Source organism: Doryrhamphus excisus, linkage group LG22, assembly GCF_037039965.1.
Source record: "Doryrhamphus excisus strain RoL-2023G ecotype Guam linkage group LG22, RoL_Dexc_Guam_v1.1, whole genome shotgun sequence".
NCBI classification, from domain to species: domain Eukaryota; kingdom Metazoa; phylum Chordata; class Actinopteri; order Syngnathiformes; family Syngnathidae; genus Doryrhamphus; species Doryrhamphus excisus.
Window position 1 is genome coordinate 11,439,410 of NC_136378.1, and position 27,587 is coordinate 11,466,996.

Consider the following 27,587-nt stretch of genomic DNA (forward strand, 5'->3'; position numbering starts at 1 on the left):
CGCCAAGATGGCGGTGGTGGCGCACCACGGGAAGTGTCCACACAAAAAATGACATTACCTTACATGAAATTAACTTAATTATTGAATGATGTCAGCTATGGCATATCTAACATGCTGGAGTGAAAAAAAATATCCTCCCATTCCATGTGGAAGTGGTAGTTTGAAAGTTGATAATCTATTCAAATTGTTTCGCTTGCTAGCTTGTTAGCTAGCGGCCGTCTTGAGTGTTATTGTAAATTGCAAAATTGCAATTTTTGCCCAATGCAAACTACAACCACAATAATAGAAAGGATCCAATTAAGTTGTACAAGTGGTCACAAATGCCCCCAAAAAATGTTGTTCAGTGTTTGTATTACTATTTTTTCTGCATGTAGGACATAGTAGATGATCAGATTCCTCAAAAACATTTATGGTGTTGCTTGGTTTGAACCATGGGAAAAGAAAGAAGTTGTACTCCTGACGTGGTTTGTTCTTGAGTTAATATTATTTTTCCCTCCTCTCTTTCTTGCAGTCCTTCCATTACACCTCACTAAGAACGAAAACCAAAAAGAGAAGTAAAGGTAGACAAACATTTACATTTATTCTTTTTTTACTCCCATGTTGTTTTTGGTGGTTACCATTACATTACCAAATTGTGCATCAGTGTCAATCTCCTCTATTAATGATTGTTTATCTTGAACGGATTCTCTTGAAAGTAAGGTACATTCGCTAGGTCGCATTTAGGTATTTGGCCATACTGGTATACTGAGCATTGGTTCCACATGTACAATGAAATATTTTTATTAACATGTTGTAACACTGTTGAAATAATGTTTCCTCTCATTTCAGGTTCCCTAACTAGTGCCAGTCGAAGGAGAATCTCCTGTAAGGATCTCGGCCATGGAGATTGTGAAGGCTGGTTGTGGAAGAAGAAGGACGCTAAAGGATACTTTACACAGAAATGGCGGAAGTACTGGTTCATCCTGAAAGAGTCGTGCCTTTATTGGTACACTAATCAGAATGTGAGTTCCTTCACATTATGTGAGAGTTCAAGTTGTGCAAGTTTTTACTTAATCGGAACTAGTCAAGCTACCATCAATCCATTTATTCTCACTAGGGTTGCGGGGGTATGCTGGAGCCTATCCCAGCTGTTTTTGGGCGAGACATTTACCACAGCCTTAGAGTGGATTAATGAAAATAGCCCTAATATTTTGATGGTGTTAATGTCATCATTACATTACATATACAGTATATCTGTTTGAAAAAGTCATTTCTGGGTGCTCGACAAAGAGTCAAGCTCTACGCTGGCTCTCGGGTGCTGGCCGAATACTTGAGTTGTACTGACTTGCGAGTACTTGACAAAGTATTGAGTTTTACAGTTCACATTTGTACTAAATCACGGGTTGACAAAATCTCGGATTTTACTGACTCACAAATGAAGTTCCAGAGCATTTTTAATCAACCCTTTTGTACGGATGTTTTATAAGGTGCCCAAATTTGACCTTAAAAAGGTTTTTACTAAACATATGCAGTGTCAGAAACCATTATACCAACTTATATTGCATCCAGATATGCACATTTGGCAGTCATTTGTAAAATGTAAACCCAGGTCTACGTTTGCCGAGTGCTTTGTTAATGAAAGTGGTGGAAGGCTTGACCCAGCCAATGTAAACAACATATGTTGTTTGACCAGAACGGTTCTAGCCTGACTGAAACCGGTAGATCAGTTTGTTCCCTGAGATGATGATGATGATAATGATAATAATGTACCAGCGTTCTCCATCTGTCTTCGCCTGCAGGATGAGAAGGCTGAGGGCTTCATCAGCCTCCCAGAGTTCAGAATAGACAGAGCCATAGAGTGCAGACGGAAATTGTGAGTGCCCAAATTATTAATCAAGCACATTTGCTCTAGCCTGAACAACACGAGTGCACACCAACCTACTGTGTACACACTGAAGCACTAATCAGCCTTTTTCTCTCCGGCTGACTGCAGTGCCTTCAAAGCCTGTCATCCCAAAATCAAAAGCTTCTTCTTCGCCACAGATTGTCTTGAGGAAATGAATAGGTGAGTGTGTTTTTGCATTTTGATGCGGACAGTGAGCAGCTACTGGGGACATCACGTGTTGTTTCATGAATATCGTAGCTCAGCCTACCAAGTTTAGACAAGGAGGTTGCCCACCAACGCGGCACTCTGAGTTAATAAGGCGTGAACCCCGGCTGTGTTCTTAAACGTAGACCTGTGTGACTAAGTCACATGTGCACTTGTGTGTGAGTCATATCTGCAGGGGTTTGATCAGACGTAATTCTCCACACCTCTCAACGATGACTGGAAGATAATTGCGGAAGAGTCATTAACACCATTAGACACCAAACTGCAGCTGGTGGTGGTGCTCATGTTAGGCTTTACTATTGTGTTGCCCCACAAAGAACCCGCTTTTCAGTCTTATTTTAGATATTTGGAATTATTTTATACACTGGAGAAAGTACACATCAGGAGCGTGATAAAGTAGTTTTCCTGCAGATTACAGAAAATCTGCTCAGTGGCGCATTGACGTCTGTTTTACTGTTTATACTAACTGGACCGCACCTTTCAATTTATGACCCACTACAATAACTCCAGATGAGGATGAAAATCAGCATCAGTAGTATTAGTAGTAATCCTAAATCATATTTTGATTACTGAAACGCATGAGACTCGGTTAGGCAATAGATACTTAATATTGGAAATTACAATTTCAATACTTGCTTGCTTCTCCTCTCCAAACCCTGAGCTGCTAGCTCAACATTGACGTTGTCCGATTTGGAATCAACACTTGCAATTAATTGCCATTGGAAGCTAACAAGCTAAAGCCACAATCCAGGTTTAAGCTCTAGACATGCCCCACATACATATTTAATACATTTAAAGTACAAAATGCCAGGGTACTCACCGCTCACACAATGATAATGATCAGATGCGACAACTGTGATTACGTCACTCTGAAGCAGCAAGCGGTAGTCCGACCCTCCCCAGTTCTTTAGACGTAGACTAAACTGTGTCTAGATAATCCACACCACGTACCTGCTGTAATTCCAGTAATGCCGCATGCTCGTATATTAGCTTGTGTCCAGGTTTTGAGTTCTCGGTTCTCGGTGAAACACATAACATGTAAAGGTTCTGGGCTTTTTTAACAGTGGTACATGAAATGCTGGCCTATTTTGGAAGAGAATTCTGTGAATTTGTGGGGTTATAAATGCTATGCTGGGACCCACTGTGCGTGTATTTTTATCGGATTTGTTTACAGCATATGTTGACAATAATCTAAAAAATGATGATGAGTTTTCTATGTCTGGTATTCAAACGAAGCTTCTATTTTTAGTTGCAGCCTGATTATTCAGTCTGCAGGGACACAGAACAAGCTTGAATCTGCTGTGCAGACAGACAGGCAAAACAGAGACAGACAGGGGATGTGGATGAAGATAGGAAGAATGAATGAAGTATGAATGTATATAAAACATTAAAGCCACTTGAGACTCAGAGTTCAAAGACTGAAACTGGAGCCGATCAGCTCTTCCTGCATCCATTCTTCTAATTTACTTTCTACTTTTGTCTCCTCATCAGGGGGATGAAGTCGGTTAGAAAGAGCTCAACTGTGAAGAGACACGACTTCAATTATTTAGACGGAATATATTTTTTTATTCATCACCCACCAATTACCCAGTATAACCCAACATTTCCCCTCCTTTTCCTTTTGTGTTCATTTCATCCTTTCATAGGTGGATGAACAGGCTTGGATTGGCCGCTATTGGCTACACACCTGATGACAAAGTGCCACGCCCAGATGAAGGTGAGAGATCAGCCGTCTCAAATTCTCACGTCAACTTTTAAAATGACAGCACTCATGTCAACTTCTCTCCATTTCAGACTACTGGAGCGAGAGTGATCAAGATGAGGTTGACGGTTCCATGACACTCAAACAGGAGGGGCCGTCGTCCCTCTGCGATACTTACCACCGCACACCATCAGTGAGTACCAACTCCACAACTCATTTGCTGTGTTCAATTCTGAAATATTTTATTCAAGAGACCCACGGTTTTTAGCGCTCTCAGCATCAATAAAACATAAAATTATCTGGTTCGGTAAGCGGCTAGGCCCAACACATCTGTGCTGCCTAGACCTGTTCACGGTCTGACCAATAGATGGCAGTAAATACTGTAGACCAGGGGTTCTTAAATCATCTTTAAGTCACAACTAGTCAGTAGTAGCAACTCACAGCACAAGCATATACTGTGACTATGGTGCGTTCAAGGATGCTGCGGAATGCTTTGTGGACTTTTTAACAGTGGTATATGTATGCTGTATATTAACTGTATTATCAAATATTTATAAATTATTACCTTCACATGGTGAATGAGATGTATTTTCTTCACAAAAAAATGCTATTTTTGGAGAAAAACTCAATTTTACACATAACATAACCATAACAAGTCATTTTAATGTCATTTTGCAACCAACCCAGAAGGGATCTGGAACCCACTTTTGGGTGCTGACCCACTAGTTGACTCCTATAGACCACATTGTAGAATTCAGTAGGACGTGTTATCACCAAACAGTACAGTAGAAATTGTTTTTTTATTGTCAAAAGTTTTAGCATTTTAGCAAAATAGCAGATACAAACCAACTACATTATGGCGGCATGCTACCCACAGGGACTTTTGATGTCTTGTGACTGAAGAACAAACAATAGATGCTGGATGTCTTCTTCCATTTCTAACCTTTTCACACAGTGTTGCATTCATCCTTTTGGGTATGATGCCACACAATACATGTAGCAGGCCCACATCCAGATATATCCAGACGGTAGTACTTGGTGTCAAAGTGTCTTCAGAGGATGTTTGGACATTTACATGAAGTTGCATTATCATGTTCAACAGCCATGTCAGACATTTTTGGAGTTATTCATCTGACATCTCATTGCTTTTGTGCTCTCATCTTTTACGCTCTGCTTTTTTCTGTTCTTCTGTATGTTCCTCCCTTCAACCCCGCCATCTTTGTGCCCTTCTTGTTTTATACTCACATTGTCAACCACCTGTTCCACCCACCCCACTTAACCCACAAAGTCCAACCTCCTCCACACGTATGACCAGTTGCCCCGTTCGGTCAGCTCCATGAGTCTCATGCGCTCCACTCCGTCCCCACTTCCTCTACCAATGAGTGCCTCCACCTCCCCCGTCCCTCCACAGATGGTCTCTTCCACCTCCCCTCTTCCTCTCCAGGTCAATTCTTCTAGCCCCTTCCCAGAGCCAAAGCATGGCCGGCATTTTTCCAGCGAGTCCACGCACTCCCACTCTTCTGCTGAGGACCAGCGTGGGGAAGGACTGGGCATGGGCACTGGAACGGGCAGCACCAGTACCCACTCCTCAGGTTGCCGTTCTTCCCACCGTGAACGCCGCTCCTGGCAGGACCTTATTGAGACCCCGCTGACCAGCGCAGGGCTGCACTTCCTCCAGACAGCACCAGGAGAAAGCGATTATGGTGGCGTAATGGGGGGCATGCCCGGGGAGATGGGGCTTTATGGAGGACTGGGCAGACAGGGCATGTCCCCAGAAAGACGCAGGCAGGCCACACTTCCAGTACGACGACACCATGCCGCAGAGAGAGATAGGGATCGAGATGGACCTTTTCCTCTTGAGCGTGGGCCTTACACGCACAGCTACACACACCGACGCTCCCATAAGCAGCGTAGCCAGAGTTTGCCCAGGAATAGGGACCCCTTTGGGGGCAAGTTGCTACACTCGTCAGCTCACATGGAGGAGAGAAGTGAAGATGAGGAGGGAGAGAGACAGGCTGCAGATATGCTGGAGGGTGATGAAGGTAAGATAATCCTACCCGGTTTGCACTATAAAATAATACATCTAGTCTATAAAAAAAGTCATCATTTTTGTTGGGTTTTGACCTTTTGGTGTTGCAGCACCATGCACTTGTCTTTGGCGTGAGCGTGGCAGCCTGTGAATGACATTTCATTTTACTGTGGACTTTGAATAAGCCAAAATTGGACTTTGACAACAAACATTATCAGCGAAGCATAAAGACAAGCTATCCGTTTTGCCTGTATTATCAGGTATTTTTATAAATTATTACAAAAATTGGTGAATGAGACGTCTTTTACGCAAAAACATACCTGTTGACATTTGCGTTAAAAAATAAGGGACATTTTCTGGAAAATGAGGGAAAGCCAGAAACCTCGACTGCCTTTTGTGGTCCAACCTATAGCCCAAGACCAGGAGTCTGCAACCCACGGTTTCGGAGCCGCTTGCAGGTCTTTGATTGGTTTATGCTTCTGTGTAGCCTCTACGCCGTCTCTTCTGATGCCGTCATGACCGTTTCAAAGTTTTGCGTCGGAGTTGTGTGTGCCATGCAATACTCTACCAAAGTACTAGAGGGCAGTATTTTCTGGTTTGTAAACTCGATGAGAAACTGGTCGAATATTTAGCTTGTTGATTCCCTTTATTGCTAATGAACAAGCATCTTAAGCGATATAGAGAGTGGAGCTGGAACTAACAGATGTGTAACAACACGTTTATTGCAAATGCTGAGCTGAAATCGGTGGAGAAAGCCATCCAAACAACACAACACATCAACATACATGGAACACAAAGTAACCCGTTTCTGCTTGATGGTAAAATATGCTGAGGAGGTAAACATAAGTAACATAATAAGTAAACAAGAAGGAGTTGAACCCAAGTACAAGCACAACAAATGAGCATCCTAAATAAAGAAACCATGCAAGCGTTGGCAGAAATATCTATTTCCCTGCTTCTTCTCACCTTCCTCAGACTTGCGGGAGTTGAGAATTGAAAGCAGAGAGCGGAGGGTCTCGGAGGGAAGAGAGCGGCGAGTGTCAGATGGACGTGAACCTGAGCCGTTGGATGGGCTTGAGCAGCTTTATCGAGCCCTTGAGCAAGCCAACGTTACTGCGCTAGGAGACCCAAGACCCTGCAGTAAGCAGGAGCTTCGACGAGGTTTTACTCAGAGAGTCCGGGACCCGCTTCTGAACGACAGACTGCACCGGGTTCGAGCTCTCCGCAGCACTTTAAAGGTATCTAGAATTTGAAGGCAAATTATATGTACATACACACTTTTGGGTGTATTTTTAGAGAGGAATTAGTGGAATACCCAACTTTTGGCGCATGTTAGTTTTGCAGTGTGCATTAAATGCTAATAATTATATTTTCCAATGGTGTAACAAGTGAAAAAATGTAGCTCCACACTATAATTTAACCACGTCAGTACAACATAAACCACTTCCCCACCCAACTGTTAACAGTGTAATGTCTCCTCCAGGCCAAAGAGTCCGAGCTGGCGGTCATCTGCGCCCTCCTGGAGGACCCAGGCCTGTGTTCCCAGACCTTCAGAGAGTGGAAGCAGTGGCACAGTGAGCTCTATTCCGACATCTGCCAGCTCAGCCCTGGCACCAACGGCCAGGACGACCTCTCCCCGTTAGGCGCTCCCGTCATGACCCACACACACTCCTTTATTGAGACTCATGTGTGAGACACACACACACACACACTCACATAAACACACACTGTAATATGTGTAAATATAGAAGGAACAGTCTGAGATATGCGTGTATGATCTTTTGATAACTCTGAGGACCCCTCAGGGTGCCTGTTGCATGCCTGAACAGAAACCATTAATCTTCTTTTGTCTGTGGAGCTCAGCATAAAGTCCACACGCCTGTCAAGAAGGAAATGGGAGGAAAAGGAGACATTTCGACATTTGTATACTCTTCTTTTTGCTATTATTCTGGTTGATTTTAGGGGGAAGGGGCAGCTATGTAGCAGCAATACAGAGGAGAATCCTTTTCACCACAGCACTGTACTTTTGTACTGATGAACTTTGCACCCAGAGCCACCGATCCTCCCCCTTCTCTCTTTCTCTTTGGTTTCCTCACTGCATATCACGCTGATTTACAGGGACCTCACTGTTATCCCAAGCTGATCTGACAGGACAGCGAGGGGAAAGTCAGCTCGGCGACTTTATTCTAATATAAGACTGTGAAAGGTAGCCATCAAATGCTGGTTAATCACTTTACCAATGAACCAATGAAAACCACCACAACAAGCATTGAGAACCATTTTTTCTACATATACACCCCATTTTCAAACTGTGAAAAAGTTTGTCTATACACGGAGGCTCTTCTGATTGAGTGCAAAACGTACATTTTCTCTCCATCTCCATCTTCATCTTCTCTTTCTAAGATTGTGTATATGTGTATACTGATGTAAATGTTTTCATTCCACTACCACTGTGATATTTGTTTTGAGGTAGCGGAGGAAGACAGAGAGTACTGTATGTTTTTGAGCGAGTGCAAATTTTGTTTTGTTGTGAATGCAAGGGTTGTTTTCAAAAGAGTCGTTCACCGCAAAGAATGCACTTTCTATATATTGTCGTCTCATCGCCACCATCACAGGGTCTACGTCACACTGGCCTCTTTACCATCGCTGTTCAAATGATCAGGTACAAGCATTTGTCTCATTTTCTAAAGATTTGTGTACAGTGGACAAATATATTTAAACATAGATAAATATATAAATCTATTTACGTTTTGTGTCATAGATATAATGTAAAGTAGGATGTATTCTATGCCAAGGTTTTGCAGTGTTCCCCTCTTCACTCCATCGCTGACGAACTTGGAACAAACCCTGTCATCTGCCTGAGTGACATTCTTTTAGTGGTACGTGTGTATTAAGGCTGAGCCGTAGACGTTCTCCTGATGATGTGGTGCATGAGAAAAGGCCTGGGACGGATTTGACTGGACAGGGTAAAAATACTGTGGGTCATTTTTATTTCTTTTCGCGATTGCGGGATTGAGTGCATGATACACGCAGAAGCACCATTGAGGAATTACTTTTCAAACACTTGAAGGAATTCTTTCCTTTTATATATTCATGTGTTACGACATGCAAAGTCGCACAATTGAATCAGAAATTAATTATAATTTTCGTTCACCGACAGTGAGACCCCAAGTTAGTTACTGTATGGTTGATACCAAGTAGTTTAATCCAGTTTAGTGCATCATTGGCCAAGGACTCAATCAAGGACAGACATGTGTAGCACCTGCTGCATCCAGCACTACCTGTATGTATTCTTCACATTCTACTGTAGTTCTTATTTTTGTCATCGTATTACACGCTTTTGAAATATCAAACACAAACCAGATATAGTTCTGTTTTTGAATTGTTTATTTGAAAGTACCACAAAGAAACTAAACGATGCAAGCACTTTCCCTGTGCCTCCCAACCCTCGCTTTGGCAACGATGGAATGACTTTACTGGAGTTCCTACACACACAGCTGGGAATACAGTCTCGGACTGCACACCGTTCAGCTCCACTGCTGAATAGATGGCAACTTGTTTCAGTTAACAGAAAGATAGTTCTGATTTGCAGTCACAGACTGTTATCACGCCTCCTGTCTGTGCGTGTAGACCTGCAGAAACAGGCCTCTAAATGGGAGATTCCACTGTGTGTCCTTTCAGGGGTGTATGCCTCATGGTACATTGCACAGGTGTGTAAGATGTAAGTTGCACTGCGACATAAAAAAGGAACATATTGCTCTTTTTCCAAGGACGATATTAGCTTACTGTTATTCTGTACAATAAACCGACTAAAGATGCTATTCAAAAAAGAAAGACAAGTACATTTATTCTTCCTAAAGTAGCCTTTTTTGGTTTCATATATATGAATATATATATATTACAAAAAAATACAGATTGTAAACTTATGTTGTTAAACTTTGACTCCAATAAACTGAATCCTCTGCACTACGAGCTCTGTTTTGCCCGTTTCTTCCTCTTCTTGAAGTCACTCACAGTTACAGTTAAAGTTTGGAAATGCACATAACTGCCTTTGCAAATATGAAAAAAAGGACTTTTCAATCAATAGATGAATAGATCAGGATCACTGCAGAGCACAAAATGCTGCTTGTTCACAAAAGCAAAAGTATGGAAGTTATTTCCATGCAATGCAAATGTACACTGTGTTAGTGTTATTACACTGTTACACAAACATAGCTATATATATATATATATCAATAATAATGACAAAATATACCAAATTAAATACAATTATTATTATTATTAATATTTGTTTTATTTATACTGTACACTACAACTTTTATCTCTGATATTTATATACAGTATACAATGCATTTTTTGTAAATGAAATGTAAACTGCAGTACAATATATATTCCATTAGATGGCAGCAACTAACCATGGTTTAGAGAACGCGAGGCTGCAGCGCACACATCCAGAAGAAGTAGACGAAGAAGAAGAAGAAAAAGAAGAAGAAGAAGTAAAAAGGGAGGAGGAGCCGCTCTGGCATGGCGGCCAAGGTGAATATATTGCTATTATTGTCTTCGGCAAAGTTTCATTCTTACGAATGCATATTGCGAATGTATATCCATACGGTGTGTCGATGTCAGACATTCGGGTAGCGTTGCTTGTCAGATTTAAACCACGCATTCATCCAGTATGACAAACATCTGGTGGCTATTCATAGATAGAATTAAGTCAATGTTAACAATGTCCAGTTTTTTATTTAATTAGCTGACAGCAGTTACATTACTTACATCGGATCATCTATCTGATTAATCTTGCTGTTCAACTGCACTGGATGCATTAAAAGACCGATAAAACGTCGCTAATAGAGTTAGCTTTAGTGTACCTTATTTGAACATAGTTTAAGATGCCCAGTATGTATATCATTTCTATGTAAAGTGGGATACATTGCAACAAAAGACTGCATTTACTAACACCTCAGCCACGTTCAATAAAATCTAAACATACATCTAACCTCCCTCTAAGTGCCCTTATTACATTTAATGTAATTTAATGAAATTTACTTTGTGCAGCTTTTGTATATTTATTGTTGTGTCTTACTTGAGGCCTTTTAAAAATAAATGTGGCGGTTGTGAAAGGGGTTGTTGTTATATTTGCACATTTTGGCCAGTAAATACTTCTGCAATAAAATACAGTAGCCAAAAAAGGACAGTGTATTTACATGACAAAACGTCTACATATAGTCTTATATTAGACAGTCTGACATAAGAGTTTATTTTCTTTCCAGGTGGCGATGGTGGCCGTCCCGGCAGTGCTGGGCATAGCCTCCATCAGAGTGTACACTGTGAGTGAAGCGCCCAATGATGGTCTCATCACTCGAGAGAAGGTAACCCCATCGATACTAGAGGAGACAACTCCTCGCCATGTACAATAATCCCACGTTTACGGCAGTTCATTGGCTCCAGGCCTGACATTGAAAAGTGAATTTCCACGAAGTAGTTCTTCTTAATAAAATAAATATTTTCATAGAAAAGCTGTTTACGATATTTTAAATATCGTTTTAACATTATTAGAGCCCTCTAGACATGAAATAGTACTTCCTGCGGTGGCCATTGTACGTGTGTGGGTTTTCTCAGAGTACAATGGTTTCACATTCCAAAAACATCCACGTGTCTATATGTGCCCTGTGAATGGCTGCCGACCAGTCCAAGATGCACCCCTGCCTCTTGCCCAAAAGTCAGCTGGGATAGGCTCCAGCATACCCCGCAACTTTAGTGAGGACAAGTGGCATAGGAAGTGGAAGGATGGATAGATGGCTCTAAACAGCAGCTCAGAACTACACAATACACCACTCACTGCAGTAACATTACTGACACCTAGTGACCATTGTAGAATACTACATGTCATGTTATAATTGTACTTTGGCATATTTAACCATTTGTATTCAAGAAATTGCTTAATTTATGCCAATACATAAAATGTGTTTAAATATGCATACTTTTGGATTATTAATAGGCATATTCAACCACAAAACAGCAATAATTTATTAATTTATATTGACAAAAAAGTAATAAACAAGAAACTTTTAAATTTGCACCTATATGTTTGCACGTATCTTGTAATAATGTTACCTTTTGTCCACAGCTGAACGTCTACACCCCAGTGACAAAGTCTGCACAGTTTGTTCATGACCAGCCAGGCCTCGTTGAGAGTGGCCTGACTACAGCAAGAGAAGGCCTATTACCCTTTGCCCATGCTGTGAAGGTATTTGGGTTTCTTTAGCGTCTGTTCGCATGTGCACTATGTATACACTCACACCTCCTACCGTTATCGCACTCACACGCACGCATCCTCTCCAAGGACTCGAACAGAAACTAACACATACACGAGATAGGTTGTGCCATCAACGGAACATTAGCCACAACACATAAAAAAAAGTCTACCACTAACCTCTCATCTTGCAGCTGCTGGGTTGCATTTTTAACTCTGATTTGTGTTTCTCATATTTGCGGTTGCAGAGCACAATTCCGTATTCTAACGCTTTAACAGGCAACAGAGCTCAGGAGTCACACAGGAAATGCTTTCGTGTAGTGGCATCACACACACTGAAATAAGATTTGACAGTTTGCTATAGTGGAAGGTGGAGGAAAACCACCTAGAGCCTGACTCGTGTGTGCACACATCACATTCTTCAAAGTTGTTTTCTTGATGGTTCTGTCCCATTTTCCCCACAGGGGGCCTGTGTTTCTGTGAAAAGAGGAAGTGTAAACCTTTACCACGCTGGAGAGGGTGAGTTGCTGTAGGTGTTATACCCACAGTGTTCAAAAGCTGTTTTTCCATATGTGTATACAGATGGATATAACATAAATATTAACATGTCAGGTTTGCATCGGCCACTTGAAACATTTATTAAAAAATATGTGTGAATAATAAAGTATATTTAAAAAAATAGATTTTTGTTGCAGATTGTTAATTAGCACACTTTTCTGAGTACTTTCTGTTGAATGGAGGAAGACAGTGTTTTGGAGTAAACAACAAGACTACCTATCACTGTATCACCATTTATAATCAGATTAACACCTCAGTGAGTTATTGCTTGGCACATTTAACACCCCTCTGACGGTCTGATATTTCAATGCTCTGACTGTTCTTTTGTGTGTCTCAGATGTATACTACTACTTGAAAGATCCTCCCTTGGGTTTCCTACCCAGGTTTGGCACCATCACCATGGCTGGCCTGCTTGGCATGTTCTTGGCACGCAAAGGTAACACGATCCCAAGTCACTAAACTGTAAACATCTGTACAAATGGAAGATTATCAGAAGCTGATTAATACTTGACTGTTCTTATTTAATTGTGTTGAATTTTAAAGGGGACCATGTTTTTCCACTTTTCTGGCCTATAAATGTAGTTAAACTGTTGTATTCTCGTGTTAAATGATGATCAGTATGAACATTCAGTGGTTTGGTCCGCAACATTTCAGAGCAGCGTCTATCTTGCTTTTTGGGGGGCAGTTTTTTTCTTGGGCAAGGTGCAGGCATCAGACACAAAGATAATATGTCTGCTTATATGGATGACTAGGCAAATATAAAAATATTCGCTTTTGAGAGGCAGAAATCGGGATATTTACATTAAAAAAAGATTAATTAAATGCCAAAATAGTTGTCGATTTAATTGGATAATTGATTCAAGAATTAATTGTTGCAGCTCTCTCATCAAGTCGACTTTGTTTGTCTGATTATGTTGTAGGTGCAGGCATTAGTACTAGCATCTGTGCTAGATTAAAACATGACGATATTTGTTGTTCAGAGAAGAGCTGTCTCGCAGGAACAGGCCAGCCAGAAGTCTATCAGGCTAAGAACTAAGGCATCGCTACTGTGAATGATAATACACGTAATATGGAAGTGGAATGGCAGGAATGGAATCACACAGTAAGTGCTTTGCACACACTATAAACCTTGCAATCCTACCTGCACACAGTGTTACTAGCGTCACTCCCTCGCGACATGACTCTTCACTGGAGTTCATCAGCCGCCACGGTGTTAATGTCCAAGCAGGGGCTGTAGTTATTCTACATTTGATCAAATTTACATACGATGTGTCACATCAAAACACCATTACAAGTGAAGTCAACATAAAATGTACTGCAATCTGAAGTCTATTTGCCATGTGTCTTTACATCAACATCAATTATTTTTTGCAACTACAACTGCCATCATTATTTTAACTTTGATCATTTGTAGTTTTTGTTTCAATTTGTGAAGAAAACAGTTAAAAGCATGAAGCGTAGGTCAATTTATAAAACACTTCAAAATGTAGCAGCATTGCTGTGTGACTCAATAAAATAAAATGTTTGTTTATCCAGTCTTACATTTTCTCCTTGTGGTTTTCTTGAATGTATTGTTAAAATATGGTCTTGTCTTTTTGTCATGAACCTAACAAGACAGCGTATTTGAAGATGATAAAGCTCTAACACTATTTTTATTTTGAAGATGAATTTGATAAAACTGCATTTTAGGCTCTCGTTTGAAGAGGATTGCAATTCCATTGGGTCTGATGAGTGCTGGAGCCTCAGTGTGCTATCCCAGCCAGGCAGTGGCTGTCTTGAAGGTGACAGTTTTTTCCCCATACAAATCCTGTTGGCAACCGTCAACAACACAAGCATTCATGCAACAAAACAACTGTTTTGTTCTCTTGTTACCAAGGTGACAGGTAAGAAGATGTATGCTGCAGGCCAGTGGAGTCGTGCTGCTGTGTCTTCACTTCTCACCTCCAAGTCCTCAGAACCTGTTCTTGCTCCACAGCCTCAGGTTATTCATACCTTTTAAACATATAAACAGATAATGTTTTGTGTGTGTGTTTGAATTAAAATTGAGGAATGGGAGAACATTTTTATATGTCTGGTACTAAAAAGAGCAATAGGGCTATGGGGTTTCAACCAGAAATATGCAAATGTATAATAATACTAATATTATCATAAACAACATGTATTGTACTGGTTGAACAGGTTTGTAAGTGTCCTTATTTTGCTTCCATATTTCACAGGCACCTCCTGTGCAGCCTCCAGAGGCTGCAGTGGTTGAGGAGCCCCGTCACGCCTCAGAGCCTGTCTCAGATGCTGAGGCGGGATCAGTGGAGTGTGTTCCAGCCTCTGATAAACTCATCATCGCTATCACAGCAGAAGAGGCGCCAGTCACACTCACAGAAATCTTTGCCGAGCAGGTCCCCTCAGAGACAGACTCAGGTAGAACAGATATTGATCTCGGTCTTCCCGCTTCTCAGTCTCTATTTCTTTATCTCACATCAATCACATGAGACTACTACGCTCTACTCGTTTTTTTCCCCTCCCACTTGTGTCCTAATTTTGTGCCGCATCTGTCAGAAAAGACAAAGGCTGCTCCTCCCAAAAAGGAATCAGTTGGGCCTGTCCAAAGTGAGGCACCTCAGCTCTTCAACAAAGCACCAGAGGGCGCCCTTGCTGCATCTGCGAATGCCTCCATTGCATCAGAGGCCTTTATACCTGGATCTGATACCATCCCCACTGAGACCCTGCCTGGGGAGCCCACACCAACTCCAGACCCTGAAACGGGAGAGTCTGTTCAAGCCATTCAGGGTATGCCTACTTCCGAGACCTCAGACCTTCTTGACTACACTACATTAGGCAATTATTAGGCAATTAGTTATTGTTAAAGGTGACCTATTGTGCAAATTTTACGACCCTTTGTATTGAGTTGTGGACTCCTACAGAGCAACTACATGTTAATGTTCACAAAAACAGTACCGTGTTAAATGCTCTTGGCAGATGAAAATATTTTTCTCTTGCTGGGAATCACCAAATACAGGCAACTTCTGCCTGAGCTTGTTTCGTAAACAAGTATCAGTGCTTGAATTTAGGAAAGGACATTTTATATAAGGAAGTCCGCCCCTCTGTGATGTCACAAAGGGGAAGTTTACACTTTTGAAACTTTTGAAACAGAGCGTTTTTAGCCATCCCAAAATTCTTTCAGGGCTCACCTCCAAATGCCCAAACCTCATTATATGAATGTTTGGCATCGTTTAACGTGAGAATGCAACATTCTAACTACATTATATACATATATATATATATATATATATATATATATATATATATATATATATATATATATATATATATATATATATATATATATATATATATATATATATATATATATATATATATATATATATATATATATATATATATATATATATATATATATATATATATATATATACACACACACACACACACTATACTATACGTACTGGTGACCATGTCTGTATTGTCTCCAGCAGTGCCAGTTGCCGAGTCCAAAGAAGCGCTGACTGCTGCTGTAGAAAAGGAGCTGACACCAGAAGACATGCCCATTCAACAGCAGGCAGCAGAACCCAACAAAGGTACTGTGTCATTTAGCCATTAGCTCTGTTCCACTATACACCAGTGAGATTTTACTCCAAACATTCCAAACTTTGTACATCTTGCCAAAATTCCTGAGATGACAAAAATGTGCTGTGTCTGGTTTTTGTGTGTGCAACATTTGCTCCTAATGATTCAGACATCTCGTATGCATGCACTTGAAAGGGGGGGGGGTGACTGACAGTTTTACCCTCCTAGCCAAAAACACGCTTGATGCATTTAAATCTGTGTTTTGAGCTTTTTTTAGTCACTCACTCGTGAAGTGGAGATCATTTTTGGTTCTCTTTGAGTTATGAATAAGTGAATTCTTGCCACAGCAGCTCTAGTCTTGGTATTGTAATGTCAACATTGGATTTACTGGTGCAAGAAGGTTCTTTATCCGGAATCTTACCATTTATATTTTTTTCCTCGTTTCTGCATTCCTCTTGCTGTTCATCAGAGGGTTGTGGCTATGCACCAGATCCTGCACTCTTGGACTTTGGCCAGTCCAACCCGGAGGACGAAGACCTCTACAGCACTCGCAGCTAAAACCTGATGTCACACATCTCATCCTGCTTGACAAACACACGCAGCAAAAAGGGTGTTTTTTAGATCCTGATGACACTGTCGTTCCTGCCACACTATTTCTATCTCCTACACTAAACAAAAGATAATTGAAACTGCATTCAGTTTGTGTGGAAGGATAGATAGCGCACGTGTCCCACAGATGGTTCCACTCTCTGATAACTGATGTTGTGTTGCAGTTTGTCATTTAGCTCACTGTTAGTTACCTGCGAGCAGCTTCTAATCATTATAAATATTTGAACATCAAGTTGTGCAATTTTGTTCTTGCAAAAACTCTTTTCACTTATTGATTCAAGAACTCAAATAAATTTCTATTTTCATGATTTCATGATTGGTCATCTTGTGCAAAAACAAGTGCTTTACTGGGGGTCTGCGACTCTCACCAATATTACACCAGCCTTACTTAACTTCCAGTGATTATTATTTTTCTGTCACTTCAACATTCCTGAAGACGAAGAATTTTCTGAGCTAATAAGGCTGAGTCAGCTGTAAGGTCAAAGGTCAGGTCACTAGTCACACATTTCATGTCAGCTCTCTCATCCGGGCTCAGTTTCACAGTTGTACTACTACACAGTGTAGTACACTAAAGAATACAAATTGATGAGGCAAAAGGCAAGACAAGCTGTTGCAATCTTTCAATGCCCTGAGATTATTGCTCAATACAGTATGTTTGTCATGCTGGCTGGTCAGGTATTACCTGTTAATTACAAGAGGTCATAAACCTTCACTCATACTGAAAGAATTGTGCTGCATATAATCTACATACATTCACACATTTAAACACAGAGGAGTTGATGGAACTAATATTATCCCCATCAATCAGCGTCTCATCTCAGTGACTGGAACAATGAACGCTGCTGCCAGCCTCATTCCGTGCCGCTCCCATCCCCGCTGTCAGCCGCATCAATCTTAAATGTCGCTCATCAGCCAACAGAGGCAGCAGTAACCTGCAATGTTGACGCAGAGCCTTCACTCACATTGAAAATCTTTATTCTTCTTGACATCAGGCTCTTTGCTATGTTGGTTTTTCATTGCGTGACTGTACGTTTGTAATCTGTCATCAAGGCATCATCTTTTACACGGGACGCTGTGTAGAGCATTATGGATGTGGCTCAATCATCTGCTACTGTGAAAAGGGAATGCATCATCTAGAGAACACTACAGTTTGACGTTCCTTCTGTCAAAATGTTGCAGATGAGGCTTATGCAAACGCAAAAAACTTGAACCTTGACCTTAACTATTCGTATCTTTGACCTGCTTTGACATATTCCTCTTTAAATATTTATTTTGTACCTTTCAGAAAGTCCTCAGAGCAGGACATTTCCACATCTGCATCATTGTCGATAATACCTGTCAACATTCGGATTTGAAAATGATTGACATTCTCCAGAGTCACACTTGTTCCAAACAAATGTTTTCCTGTTGTGACGACAAAAGATGTGGAGTTTGTCCTTCGCCACTCAGTGCCACATGTGCAATCGGTTAGCATCTTCATAGCATCTTTACGGCTCCTCTGAGGAACCAAAACTGAGGTTAAATCAGCGTTGTGGCCTTAAGTTACATTGTGTGTGCTTGCTCACATGTGTGAGAGAGGAGGAAAAATGTCCTGAATATATTTTTCATCTTCCTTCTTGTACATATAAATAAGAATCTGGGAACCAGGCGGCCTGTGGCATCACTTTAAGCTGAGGGGACTTCTGGGGGCTGTTTTTATCAACAACTAGATGGAACCAACAAGCCTGGATGATTGCCCAACCACTGCGTGAATGAAATGATGCCACGTGGAACATATTAGTCGTGGAAGTACAATTTAGTCCTTTTGAAATAGTTTGACTGGAGTTATTTCCCTGACCTTGTGTGTTTACAACCGCTGCATCAGCAACATAAACAGGAGATGAAAGGAACACTGTCAACAAAAGACAACAATGGGGGTCATCTAGCATGTTGGGCTTATTTCTTCTTGGCATGTGACTTTTTCCTGTTTTTGCTCATTCCATTTTACTTGTCATATAGACAATCTGTCGACTAATCAATAGACTGCGCTGTTTCAAGATGGACCTCTTTGGTTGTGTATGTTGAGTATTATTTTATTAATGAGTAAGCTATCTACAAACTGTCTCTATCATATAAAATGCGCCAAGAATCCTGTACAATAATGGTGCTTGATTATTGTATATACCTTCTTCATTTGGTTTTGCACTTTCTATGCCCTTTTTTGTGCTCTGCTTTACTGCTATAAATCTGCTAAAAAAATTCCCCCTGTGGGACTAACAAGGCATACTTTATCCTTGACGTTACTATTATATATTTTTCATCCTTTCCCTCCAATAGGAAAAGGGTAACCTGGTGCATGTTAAACACAGTAACCATTAGTCTCTGAAAAGGGGTAGGATTTAATAAGCTCTGCTTCTTCCTACTCCTTTCAAACATGTTAAATTGTCCAAGCGTAAACAATGTACATCCTTCTCAAATAATGTGTAATGTGATTATCCTGCAATTTCTACTCATACAATACTCAGTACCTTCACGGACAGGTCATTGGAAGAATTCTATTTTCTTGTTTTCCCTATTTTACTTTCTCAACATCTTGTATTCATAGGAGAGTTGGGTTGGATGTTCCAGCGCCCCCAAAACAAGACGGGATGTTCAGTAAAAGCTTCTCTCATCTCTCTCTGGGGTCGCTCTTTGCTCCAACCACCCTCTTTCTGACCTTCAGCACCCCACACAAACAGTAGCTATCATAATGTTGTGAGAACTTTGTGTTCTGCTGGACTTCGTCATGATGTTCACTACGTTGTCAGATTTGTCTTGTACACAGAGGAAAAGAGGAAGTGGACTTATACAATCCTGACCTCCCACCTCTCACCCCGAGAGCCACATTTTCCACAGGGGGGAAGCGGGTTGCGGGTTGAGGGTTGTCGTTTGTGGTCACTGTCTTCCCAGGGTCCAACCAGCAAAGAAAATCTCAGCTATAAAATAAACACACAGTGCATTTAGCAGAGAAACATAAACATATGAATGCACGCAATGCAAGGGTGTTGGTGCATCTCTTCATGTTTGTGCACAGTTTTGACTGTTTTCTTCCTTTTTTTGTTTTTAGATAAAATCAGATGTTTAACAGAAACAAACAAAAAGTAAATTAGCTCCTTTGCAGGAAAAAAAAGCCTTTTGAAGGCAAAAACAATCAAGAAAAATGAATTTTAATGAGCGCAGTGAGTGGAAACAAACTTCAGATAAGCTGGGAAACGATAATCGAAAGAGAAAAAAAACTAATTGGCTGTTTGATAAATGTTCAGTGAGCGTTTAAGTTTGGGTTCGGTGCTCTCTGCTCCATCGCCCTCCTTATCTGCAGCAAGTAAGTGTCTCTCTGTAGCCGGAACGTCTGATGAACCCACACCAACACACTCACACCACACAGTTCATCACTCAGCCTCACAGTCGGAGCACAACAAACGCAACACAGATCCAATTTTCATTGCGTTAGTAAACTCGTGCATGCATGCCGTGAATTCCAAAAAAAGTGAAAGTGTCTGCAGTGCACTGCTCTCCACGATCGTCCATTGATCGTCTGCGAGATAGGAGAAAGTCAGATTGGCCCTGCAACTGTTGACAAAGGTCAAAGGAGCACTTCAAGTTAAAAACAAGTCAAATTTAACGGGGAAGGTTTAAATTGCAAGCAAAACACAACATCAACAACTCAACAAGGTTTTGTAAAAGTAATGCTCATTATAACACAACTTTTCCACAACTTTATGTTCTTTTTTGTCAAATAGTATTATGTATTTTTATTTTTCCTCAACATTGTTACAGATTTATTTTGCTTTTTTATATAACATTAGAGCTTTTTTCAATTTCTTATGTTTTTTTTGGTCAATTTTCAAACAATTTAAACTTTCATAATATTCCAACATTATTTTTCCCAAATTAAAACTGTTTTTGTTTGAATATTTTGATTTAATTCTTCATTTTCACTCGGCCATACTTTGGACGCCCCTGTTATGCCCCTTAAAGCTAAATGCTAATGCAGGTAAACATTTCCAAAGAAATAGTGCTACAGATGACAAATCAACCTGCAGCCAGTCAACATGTGAGGATTGCGTTTAAGGTCTTCCAAAAGCTGCGGTATTCCGTCTTGCTTTCATCCATCCTGCTCAGCGTCAGCTTTCTCGCAGCTATTAGGACACGTCACGTCCTGATAGATAGTCAATGGAGCAGAGTGCACACACATCTGAACACGCATGTAAACAGAGGCGTGTATGGCAGAGTTAGATTAAGTGTATCAGGCTGAAGCGGTGTCGAGGCAGACACACACACACACACACACACACACATGCTCACATCATTGATCATTGGATCTGTGATGTAATCAGTCATAGCTTTGCATGCATCCCTCATTAACTTGCACCCAAGGCTTTAATGAAAAACCACTGGAGGGAATCTGCGCTTTCACAGTTTTTTACCCTTCCTTTTTTTTCCTCTCTTTCCTTCCCATCCATGCATTCACTCCCTCTCTGCGATATAACTTTGTCCTCCTCCTCATTCATCTCTGCCCCCCTCCCTCCCAGTCCTCTGCCCCCAGCGGCTGCTTTGACTTCCGCTGAGACAAAGTAAATATTTCCCATGGCTTATCTGACCGCTGGCAGCATAAATATGAAAACAAGCGAAAAGGCTAATTAACAAGTCGCATCTCAGGTCACAGGTTTAGTTGTGTGGCTTTCGGAACCAGGGCTTTCCTAACCTAGCAGCTCAAAGCCCAAACTATGGTTTGGATTCATGCCGGAAAAATGAACATATGCCTTCAGTAACGTAAAGATTGTCCAAACTTTGAGCTGGTAGTGTATCTATCAGGGGTCTCCATTTACATTTCTCATTTCCATGCATTATAAAGATATAGAAACAGATAAAAAGCACATAATGAAGTCCCTCTATGAAACACCTCCAAAAACCTCCAACAAGGTTTTAAGGTTTATACATGCTATGGCCATGTATAACAGGTACATTCACGATACGCCACTAATGGAGTTCCATTATTAAATCTGTTTTTCTATCTTTAAAATGCACAGAAAAGATAAAGTCATATGTGTTCATGTAATGGCCAAAATTACACATAAAGTGCATCGTATTAAAAGTAAAGTGGTGCCTTGGTTAGCGTCATTAATCCATTCCAGAAGGTCTGATTCAAACCAAAACAGACTGTAACCAAGTCAAGTTTTCCCATAAATAATATAAATCCAACTAATTCATTCAAGACACCCAAATATGTTAACACATTTTATCGACAAATGATGCAAAAATAATTATAAATGTCAAATAAATGAAAACTTTTACCTAGTTTTTATGGCTTTTCCCAGCAGGAGTTCCCACAGCAAGTCTTGTTAACTTGAATGATTGCTCTTGGATGGGTTTTTATGCTGGATGCCCTTCTTGACACGAGCTCCCAAATGGTTTAAGACATCTGTGACTGGGCAGGCAAAAGCACACAACATTGGAAAGTAGTTCTAAAGAAAACCATATGCTAAAACCAACATGAGTCAAGCAGAAAGCCTGCTTGAAGATCTGGGAAATAGCTTACATGATTTTAGTCAGCAATTCGGGCCCATGTTGGAACCAGACCCCGAGTTTCTTGTAAATCATGTGTTTAGGTTTGTGCAGAACAGACATCTTGACTTGATTCGTTATAATTGTTTGTGGCAGTAGAATGAAAAGAATATATTTGTGTGATCTGGCTGGTGTCCAGGTACAGCACCGCCCCCTCCGTGATGACGACGTTGTGACGTGTGTGCACCTTCCCCTGTTGTGCAATCATCATGAGGCTCTGGGGGGCTATAAAACACCCCCCACCCCCCCCAACACTCACAAACTCCAAGGCATGACATGATCCGGGACTCTTCATAGAAAGGGGGCCCTCGCAAAGACATGGACTTTCATCAAATGAGGCTTTAAGACTGCTTCACTTGCTTAAGGTAAGGTTTATTATTTCAAGTCACACTTGAAATATTTATATTTAATGATGTCGGTGGAAAAGTTTGATGATGTTATTCCTCATGTTTCCCCCCCTGACAGTTTGCTTTGAATTATATTTTTGTCTATTAATAATATATTCTTGCACTGCAGCTGAATCAGCTGCGTCCGCTCGCTGATTCTTGTATTAAATGTCAAATTTAATTTGACGCAGCGTTTATATATGGTATGAATGCTTCAAAAAGTACTTTCAGACATTAATACGGAATGGATGCTTCTGTGAAATCAAATAAGCAGCCAAGACTCTTCATTTGGCTTTCATTAGACGCCGACTCCAAGAGTTGTTTAACACAGATAGAGTAGCTCGTTTAGCACACAGGAAAAAAGGATTCATCCATAAAAGGCAGCTCAGTTTGTCATGCTTTCCTTTTTGTTTGTTGGCAGGCGACCTTGGAGCACCGAAAGAAGGGAAGTTGAATTGTTCCCTGATGGCGTTCCCAGATGACAGCTCTTTTTTTAACTCCACCTCCTCCCCTTCTAGCATGACCACAATGGCGAACGCTTCCAACTGCACAGATTGGCCCCCAGTGCCCGTGACTACAATCATCCCCTCCATCTACGGCGTTATTTGTGCATTGGGTATCATTGCCAACACCCTGGCCGTGTGCGTGTTGGCCCACGCCAGCGCCTCAAGGAGAACCGTAGCCAACACGTTCATGCTGAACCTTTGCGTGTCTGACCTTCTGTTCCTGCTCTCTCTCCCGCTGTGGGCTGTCTACTACTCACGGGGCTACAGCTGGCCCTTTGGACGCGTGGTGTGCAAGATCTCCGGAGCGCTCCATAACCTCAACCTGTACGCGTCCATCTTCTTCATCACGTGCATGAGCATGGACCGCTACTTAGCTTTGGTGCACCCGCTACGCTCTCAGAGCGCACGAGACCCCAGACGTGCCAAGCTCATGTGCATCCTGGTGTGGGTTCTGGCGTGTGCCTGCACTGCCCCCACCATGGCTCTGAGGGACACCCACTACATTGAGGCATGGGGCGTGGAGGCCTGTGTGATTCTGTATCCGGATAATACCTGGTACCTGAGTCTGGCCTGGATGAAAGTACTGCTGGGGTTCCTGCTACCAATGATCATCATCTCTTGTTGCTACTGCGCCATTGGTAGGCACCTCCTGTCCGGGTCTGGGCTCATAAGAATGCAGAAACCATCACGCTATGGCAGCACATGTAAATCTTCAGGGTCACAGGACAGCTGCGGTAAACCGGAGAGACCCCCGACACCATGTGTGAACCCCAGTCCCAGTGGAGGCAGACCCGTGGAGGGACGAGGGCTTGAAAGGGTCTTGTGGACTGTGGCTGCTGTTGTCCTGGCCTTCTTCTTGTGCTGGTTCCCCTTCCACTGTGTAACAGTCATCGACATACTAAGGAGTGACAACTGGTTGGATAGTTGCTGGGCGGATTGGACCATCCACAACCTCACTCCTCTGACCCTTTGCTTGGGCTTCTCCAACTCTACCATCAACCCAGTGCTTTATTGCTTCATCGGGAACCACTTCCGAGGCCGCCTGGGGGCCCTGAGTAAGGGTCTGTGTGTGCGTTTAAAAGCTCGTGAGGAGGACCACAGTCAGAAGAGGGGCTCCTTCAGCACAAGGCTCAGTTCTTTCTCACGAAAGCTCAGTGACCTGAAAGATCTGGCGATTGTTGAAGCCTCCGCTCATACTAATGAAACTTAGCACTGGGAAATGAACAAGAATTTATTCAATTTAGTCTGAAAATTGCCGGTTGCTTTGCCAAATGGTCGGAAGAACAGATTGTGACTTCAGATTCAGAGCTTCCAAAGCAAAGACGAAATGAAGAAGTGCAGCTTGGGGTCGTTCAGGATGACACATGAAGTCAGGTTTCACAGAGAATACTTTTAAGTGTTTTCTGCACAAGACCTTCAAGCACATCCTCCACTTTCTAAATCTTGGCCATTGTGGAACATGCTAAAGGCTAGCACAGTACAGAACTAGACCACAAATAAGAACCCTTGTATCGCACTCACGCTATGATTTCTCTGCAGTTACTTGCACAAAGTAAGAAAGCTGCTGTACCTGTTACCTGGTAACTAAATCAGCACCTTGGAATATTATTATATTGTTTTCCAGTATCACGTCCATTTAAGTGGCTTTGATGACACAAAAGCCATGGGAGTCTACAAACCGATACGTTTCTGACCGTGTGGAGGTGAAGAGCTGGATATAGGAAATTTTGTCCCAAGTTTGGGACTGCTAAGTTTCCTGTCAAGATGGAAGTCTAATAAATATTGTTGAACAGAGCAGTGCTTTAAAGAAAAACTGCACTTTTTTTCTTAATTTGCCGACCATCCACAAGCCTTATGTCGGACACGAAGTCATATCTTTCTCTTTTCTGTGTGTTCTAAAGATATACAAACAGATAGAAACAGACAGCTCATTACTTTATGGATGGGACCCATTTATTATGCCCATTTTTAGCCTTCTGAAAACACACTGGCGAGCTACTAGCTCCACCAAGGACCCCCCCAAAAATCTATATTTTCAGTTAACCATTCATTAATATTTGACTTTACCTCAAAAAATGGTCAGAATATTAATAAATGTGTGCTTAACTGTCAGAAAATGCAATTTGAATGTATAGATTCTTTACTGTTGACTCAATTCAGGCTACAATAGGCCTCATAAAAGGCAGAGTTTTGCTTTTTTACTTTTAAGAACCACAATTTAAATGTAATCTAATACTTTGTCACATCTTGGAATTTCTTTCATATTTGGCTTGATTGCTGACTTTAATTGTAAAATAAAGTGCAAATAGTGTCCCTTTATGCCGTTTTTGGGTGCTTCTGGGGCCCCTGTTGAGTGTGTGTGAGGTTTCCCTTGTTTATTTAACTGGAAAAGTGCATTAGAAGCATGTTGAAAAAAAGTGAAAAAAATGACATACTAACCCCTTACGATTATCGTCACAGCCCTCAAACACGGGCATTTCATGCATTTTGCATAAAATGACAAATTAAATGGATAAATTAACATTTAACGTCACTTTTATACCTGATTGTTGACAACTGATCGTTGTTGACAAATACGGTGATGATTATGAGTTATTTCTTGAATTTGCAACCCTGATAAAAAAAAAAACAAACCTGGGCAAAAGGACTAGTGTGTGTAACAATCTCATTTGAGTCTGTCAAATTAATGAGTAGTATTGTAGTATCATACAAACAAATAGAAATACAAAAGTATTCTGGGGTTTGTTGTTGGGGGCGTCACAGAGACAAACCAATGCAGTGTGCATCTCCTTTAGAATGACATGGATTGCACACATCAAGGCCAGATATCAGTCTCATACAAACACCCTTATGATGCATTCCAGTGCAAAGCTGTGTTGGCCCATCAATGGTTTATCTCTGTCTGCCGCTTGCGTTTTGTATAGATCCTCCACATTCTGCATTGACCTTTGCATGTGACCTGAAAATATTTGTCATTTCGTTTGCCCCACTGAAGGCAACATGAAAGAAATTCTTATGTGTTTTTTTGTTATGTTACAAGGTATATTCTGTTTAAAACTAATTGGTAGGCAAGGCAGGTCGGTGGCTTCTTTTCCAATAACAATGTCTATTCAAGCAAGAGGGAAGATAATGCTCCCGCTTTTATTTTTTCATGCCTTCACATATGATATGACCACTGGGTGGCGCTAACGTGCTGCAGATGCATCGGGCAGGCCGGGTCCTGCTGGCTGCCTCCCCACACATTGAACCCCAAAGCTCCAATGCTCATGATCTCCAGGCTCGGAAAGCATTGATGATGACTCACGGAGGCTCTGGTCGTCAATGCATATGAAGTGGCAACCTTCAACTTCTCCTGATTGAAAGATTCAAAGTCATCAAACCGCCTTGGACAAGAGCATGTGGTCATTTCTATGAAGGACGTCCATGGCAGCCTCTAATGATAAACATCTCACTGTGACCCGCCAACTTTGGATAGCACATGCTTTTCACACCCGAGTACACTCCGTATTTTAATCACCAGCTTCCTCTTTACGGCATCACTTGACACGGTGGCAACTTTGCAGCCGACGGGACAGATTGCGAGAGGGGTTTGTTGCAACTCGGCAGTATGTTCAGACAAACACAGCTTCATTAGCCGCTTCCTTGTTGTCCTGTAGAGCAGGTGTGAGTGCCCTTGACACACAATCAATAAAGGACTCCTGCGGACAAGTAATGAGAAATTGTAAGTTAAGTTGAAGTGCAGCCGTCTCCTCTGGACAACGCACTCTGTTGCCTGCCTGCAAGTCTCTGGACAAATAATGATGGTGTCCTTTTCAGCAAACATCGTGGAACAATTGTAGAAATAGAACAATAACTCGGTGCTAATGCAGTGCTGTGATTGTTGACACTATAACAGCAGGGCAAGGAACCAGTTTTTTATATTATAGTTTTCTTATTTTTCTCAAGTATTTTAGTGTGAAACCTAAATGTAAAAAAAAGACAAGAAAAAAAAGCAATTAGTTATACGTAGTTACTGCTTTCTTTCCCCAAAATGTAATTGCATTAGTAAGAGAATTATTCTTCTTGTTCTTCTTTAAAACTTAACATATCTACATGGGTTGGTTTACAAAACGCCACATGTTGGTCACATGTCAGGATTCGGGGTTGGAATCTCCACTTATCTCCATATCTGTGTGGAGTTTGCTGGTTCTTGGATGTTTCTTTGGGTACTCCAGCTTCCTCCCACATTCCAACAGTATTCATGTGTTCATTGGAGACACTAAATGAGTGTGAATGTGCCCTGGGGTGTCC

The 27,587-nt window shown here is 41.4% G+C and overlaps 3 protein-coding genes across 10 annotated transcripts in view; all 3 read left to right on the plus strand.

The window, feature by feature from the left end:
• LOC131110136 (connector enhancer of kinase suppressor of ras 2) overlaps positions 1-9,789 on the plus strand; it is a 68,663-nt gene extending 58,874 nt beyond the window's left edge. For 5 of the 7 annotated variants that reach the window (XM_078788334.1, XM_078788335.1, XM_078788333.1 and 2 more), the window contains 9 exons: positions 512-560; positions 829-1,001; positions 1,779-1,852; positions 1,973-2,044; positions 3,736-3,806; positions 3,884-3,984; positions 5,080-5,833; positions 6,796-7,058; positions 7,304-9,789. In XM_078788334.1, the coding sequence (XP_078644460.1) occupies positions 512-560; positions 829-1,001; positions 1,779-1,852; positions 1,973-2,044; positions 3,736-3,806; positions 3,884-3,984; positions 5,080-5,833; positions 6,796-7,058; positions 7,304-7,513 (1,767 nt within the window). In that variant the 3' untranslated portion in view covers positions 7,514-9,789. Of the gene's footprint in view, positions 1-511; positions 561-828; positions 1,002-1,778; positions 1,853-1,972; positions 2,045-3,735; positions 3,807-3,883; positions 3,985-5,079; positions 5,834-6,795; positions 7,059-7,286 lie in introns of all 7 variants that reach the window. The other 2 variants (XM_058062883.2, XM_058062886.2) reach the window with 2 other exon arrangements.
• Positions 9,790-10,244: 455 nt separating this feature from the next.
• Positions 10,245-17,133, plus strand: apool (apolipoprotein O-like). 2 transcript variants are annotated; one of them, XM_058063427.2, is made up of 11 exons: positions 10,245-10,356; positions 11,091-11,189; positions 11,948-12,067; positions 12,538-12,592; positions 12,969-13,067; positions 14,321-14,412; positions 14,508-14,612; positions 14,848-15,046; positions 15,185-15,415; positions 16,120-16,224; positions 16,683-17,133. In XM_058063427.2, exons 1-11 carry the CDS (start codon positions 10,345-10,347, stop codon positions 16,769-16,771), a joined length of 1,206 nt encoding a protein of 401 aa, XP_057919410.2. In that variant the 5' UTR covers positions 10,245-10,344; the 3' UTR covers positions 16,772-17,133. The 2 variants fall into 2 exon arrangements, with proteins under 2 accessions (XP_057919410.2, XP_057919411.2); XM_058063428.2 differs by having other exon boundaries at positions 16,123-16,224.
• Positions 17,134-22,654: 5,521 nt separating this feature from the next.
• Positions 22,655-27,018, plus strand: agtr2 (angiotensin II receptor, type 2). Its single transcript, XM_058063402.2, has 2 exons — positions 22,655-22,770; positions 23,213-27,018. The coding sequence occupies exon 2, from the start codon at positions 23,257-23,259 to the stop codon at positions 24,505-24,507; it is 1,251 nt and encodes a 416-aa protein (XP_057919385.2). The 5' UTR covers positions 22,655-22,770; positions 23,213-23,256; the 3' UTR covers positions 24,508-27,018.
• The last annotated feature ends 569 nt before the right edge of the window (positions 27,019-27,587 follow it).

Bases quoted from the DNA above. Each gene is read 5' to 3' on its own strand.
- agtr2 (XM_058063402.2), top strand. From the start codon at position 23,257: ATGGCGTTCCCAGATGACAGCTCTTTTTTTAACTCCACCTCCTCCCCT.
- apool (XM_058063427.2), top strand. The intron at 15,047-15,184 runs GTAGAACAGATA...CGCATCTGTCAG, and splicing joins CCCCTCAGAGACAGACTCAG to AAAAGACAAAGGCTGCTCCT. The intron at 15,416-16,119 runs GTATGCCTACTT...TATTGTCTCCAG, and splicing joins GTCTGTTCAAGCCATTCAGG to CAGTGCCAGTTGCCGAGTCC.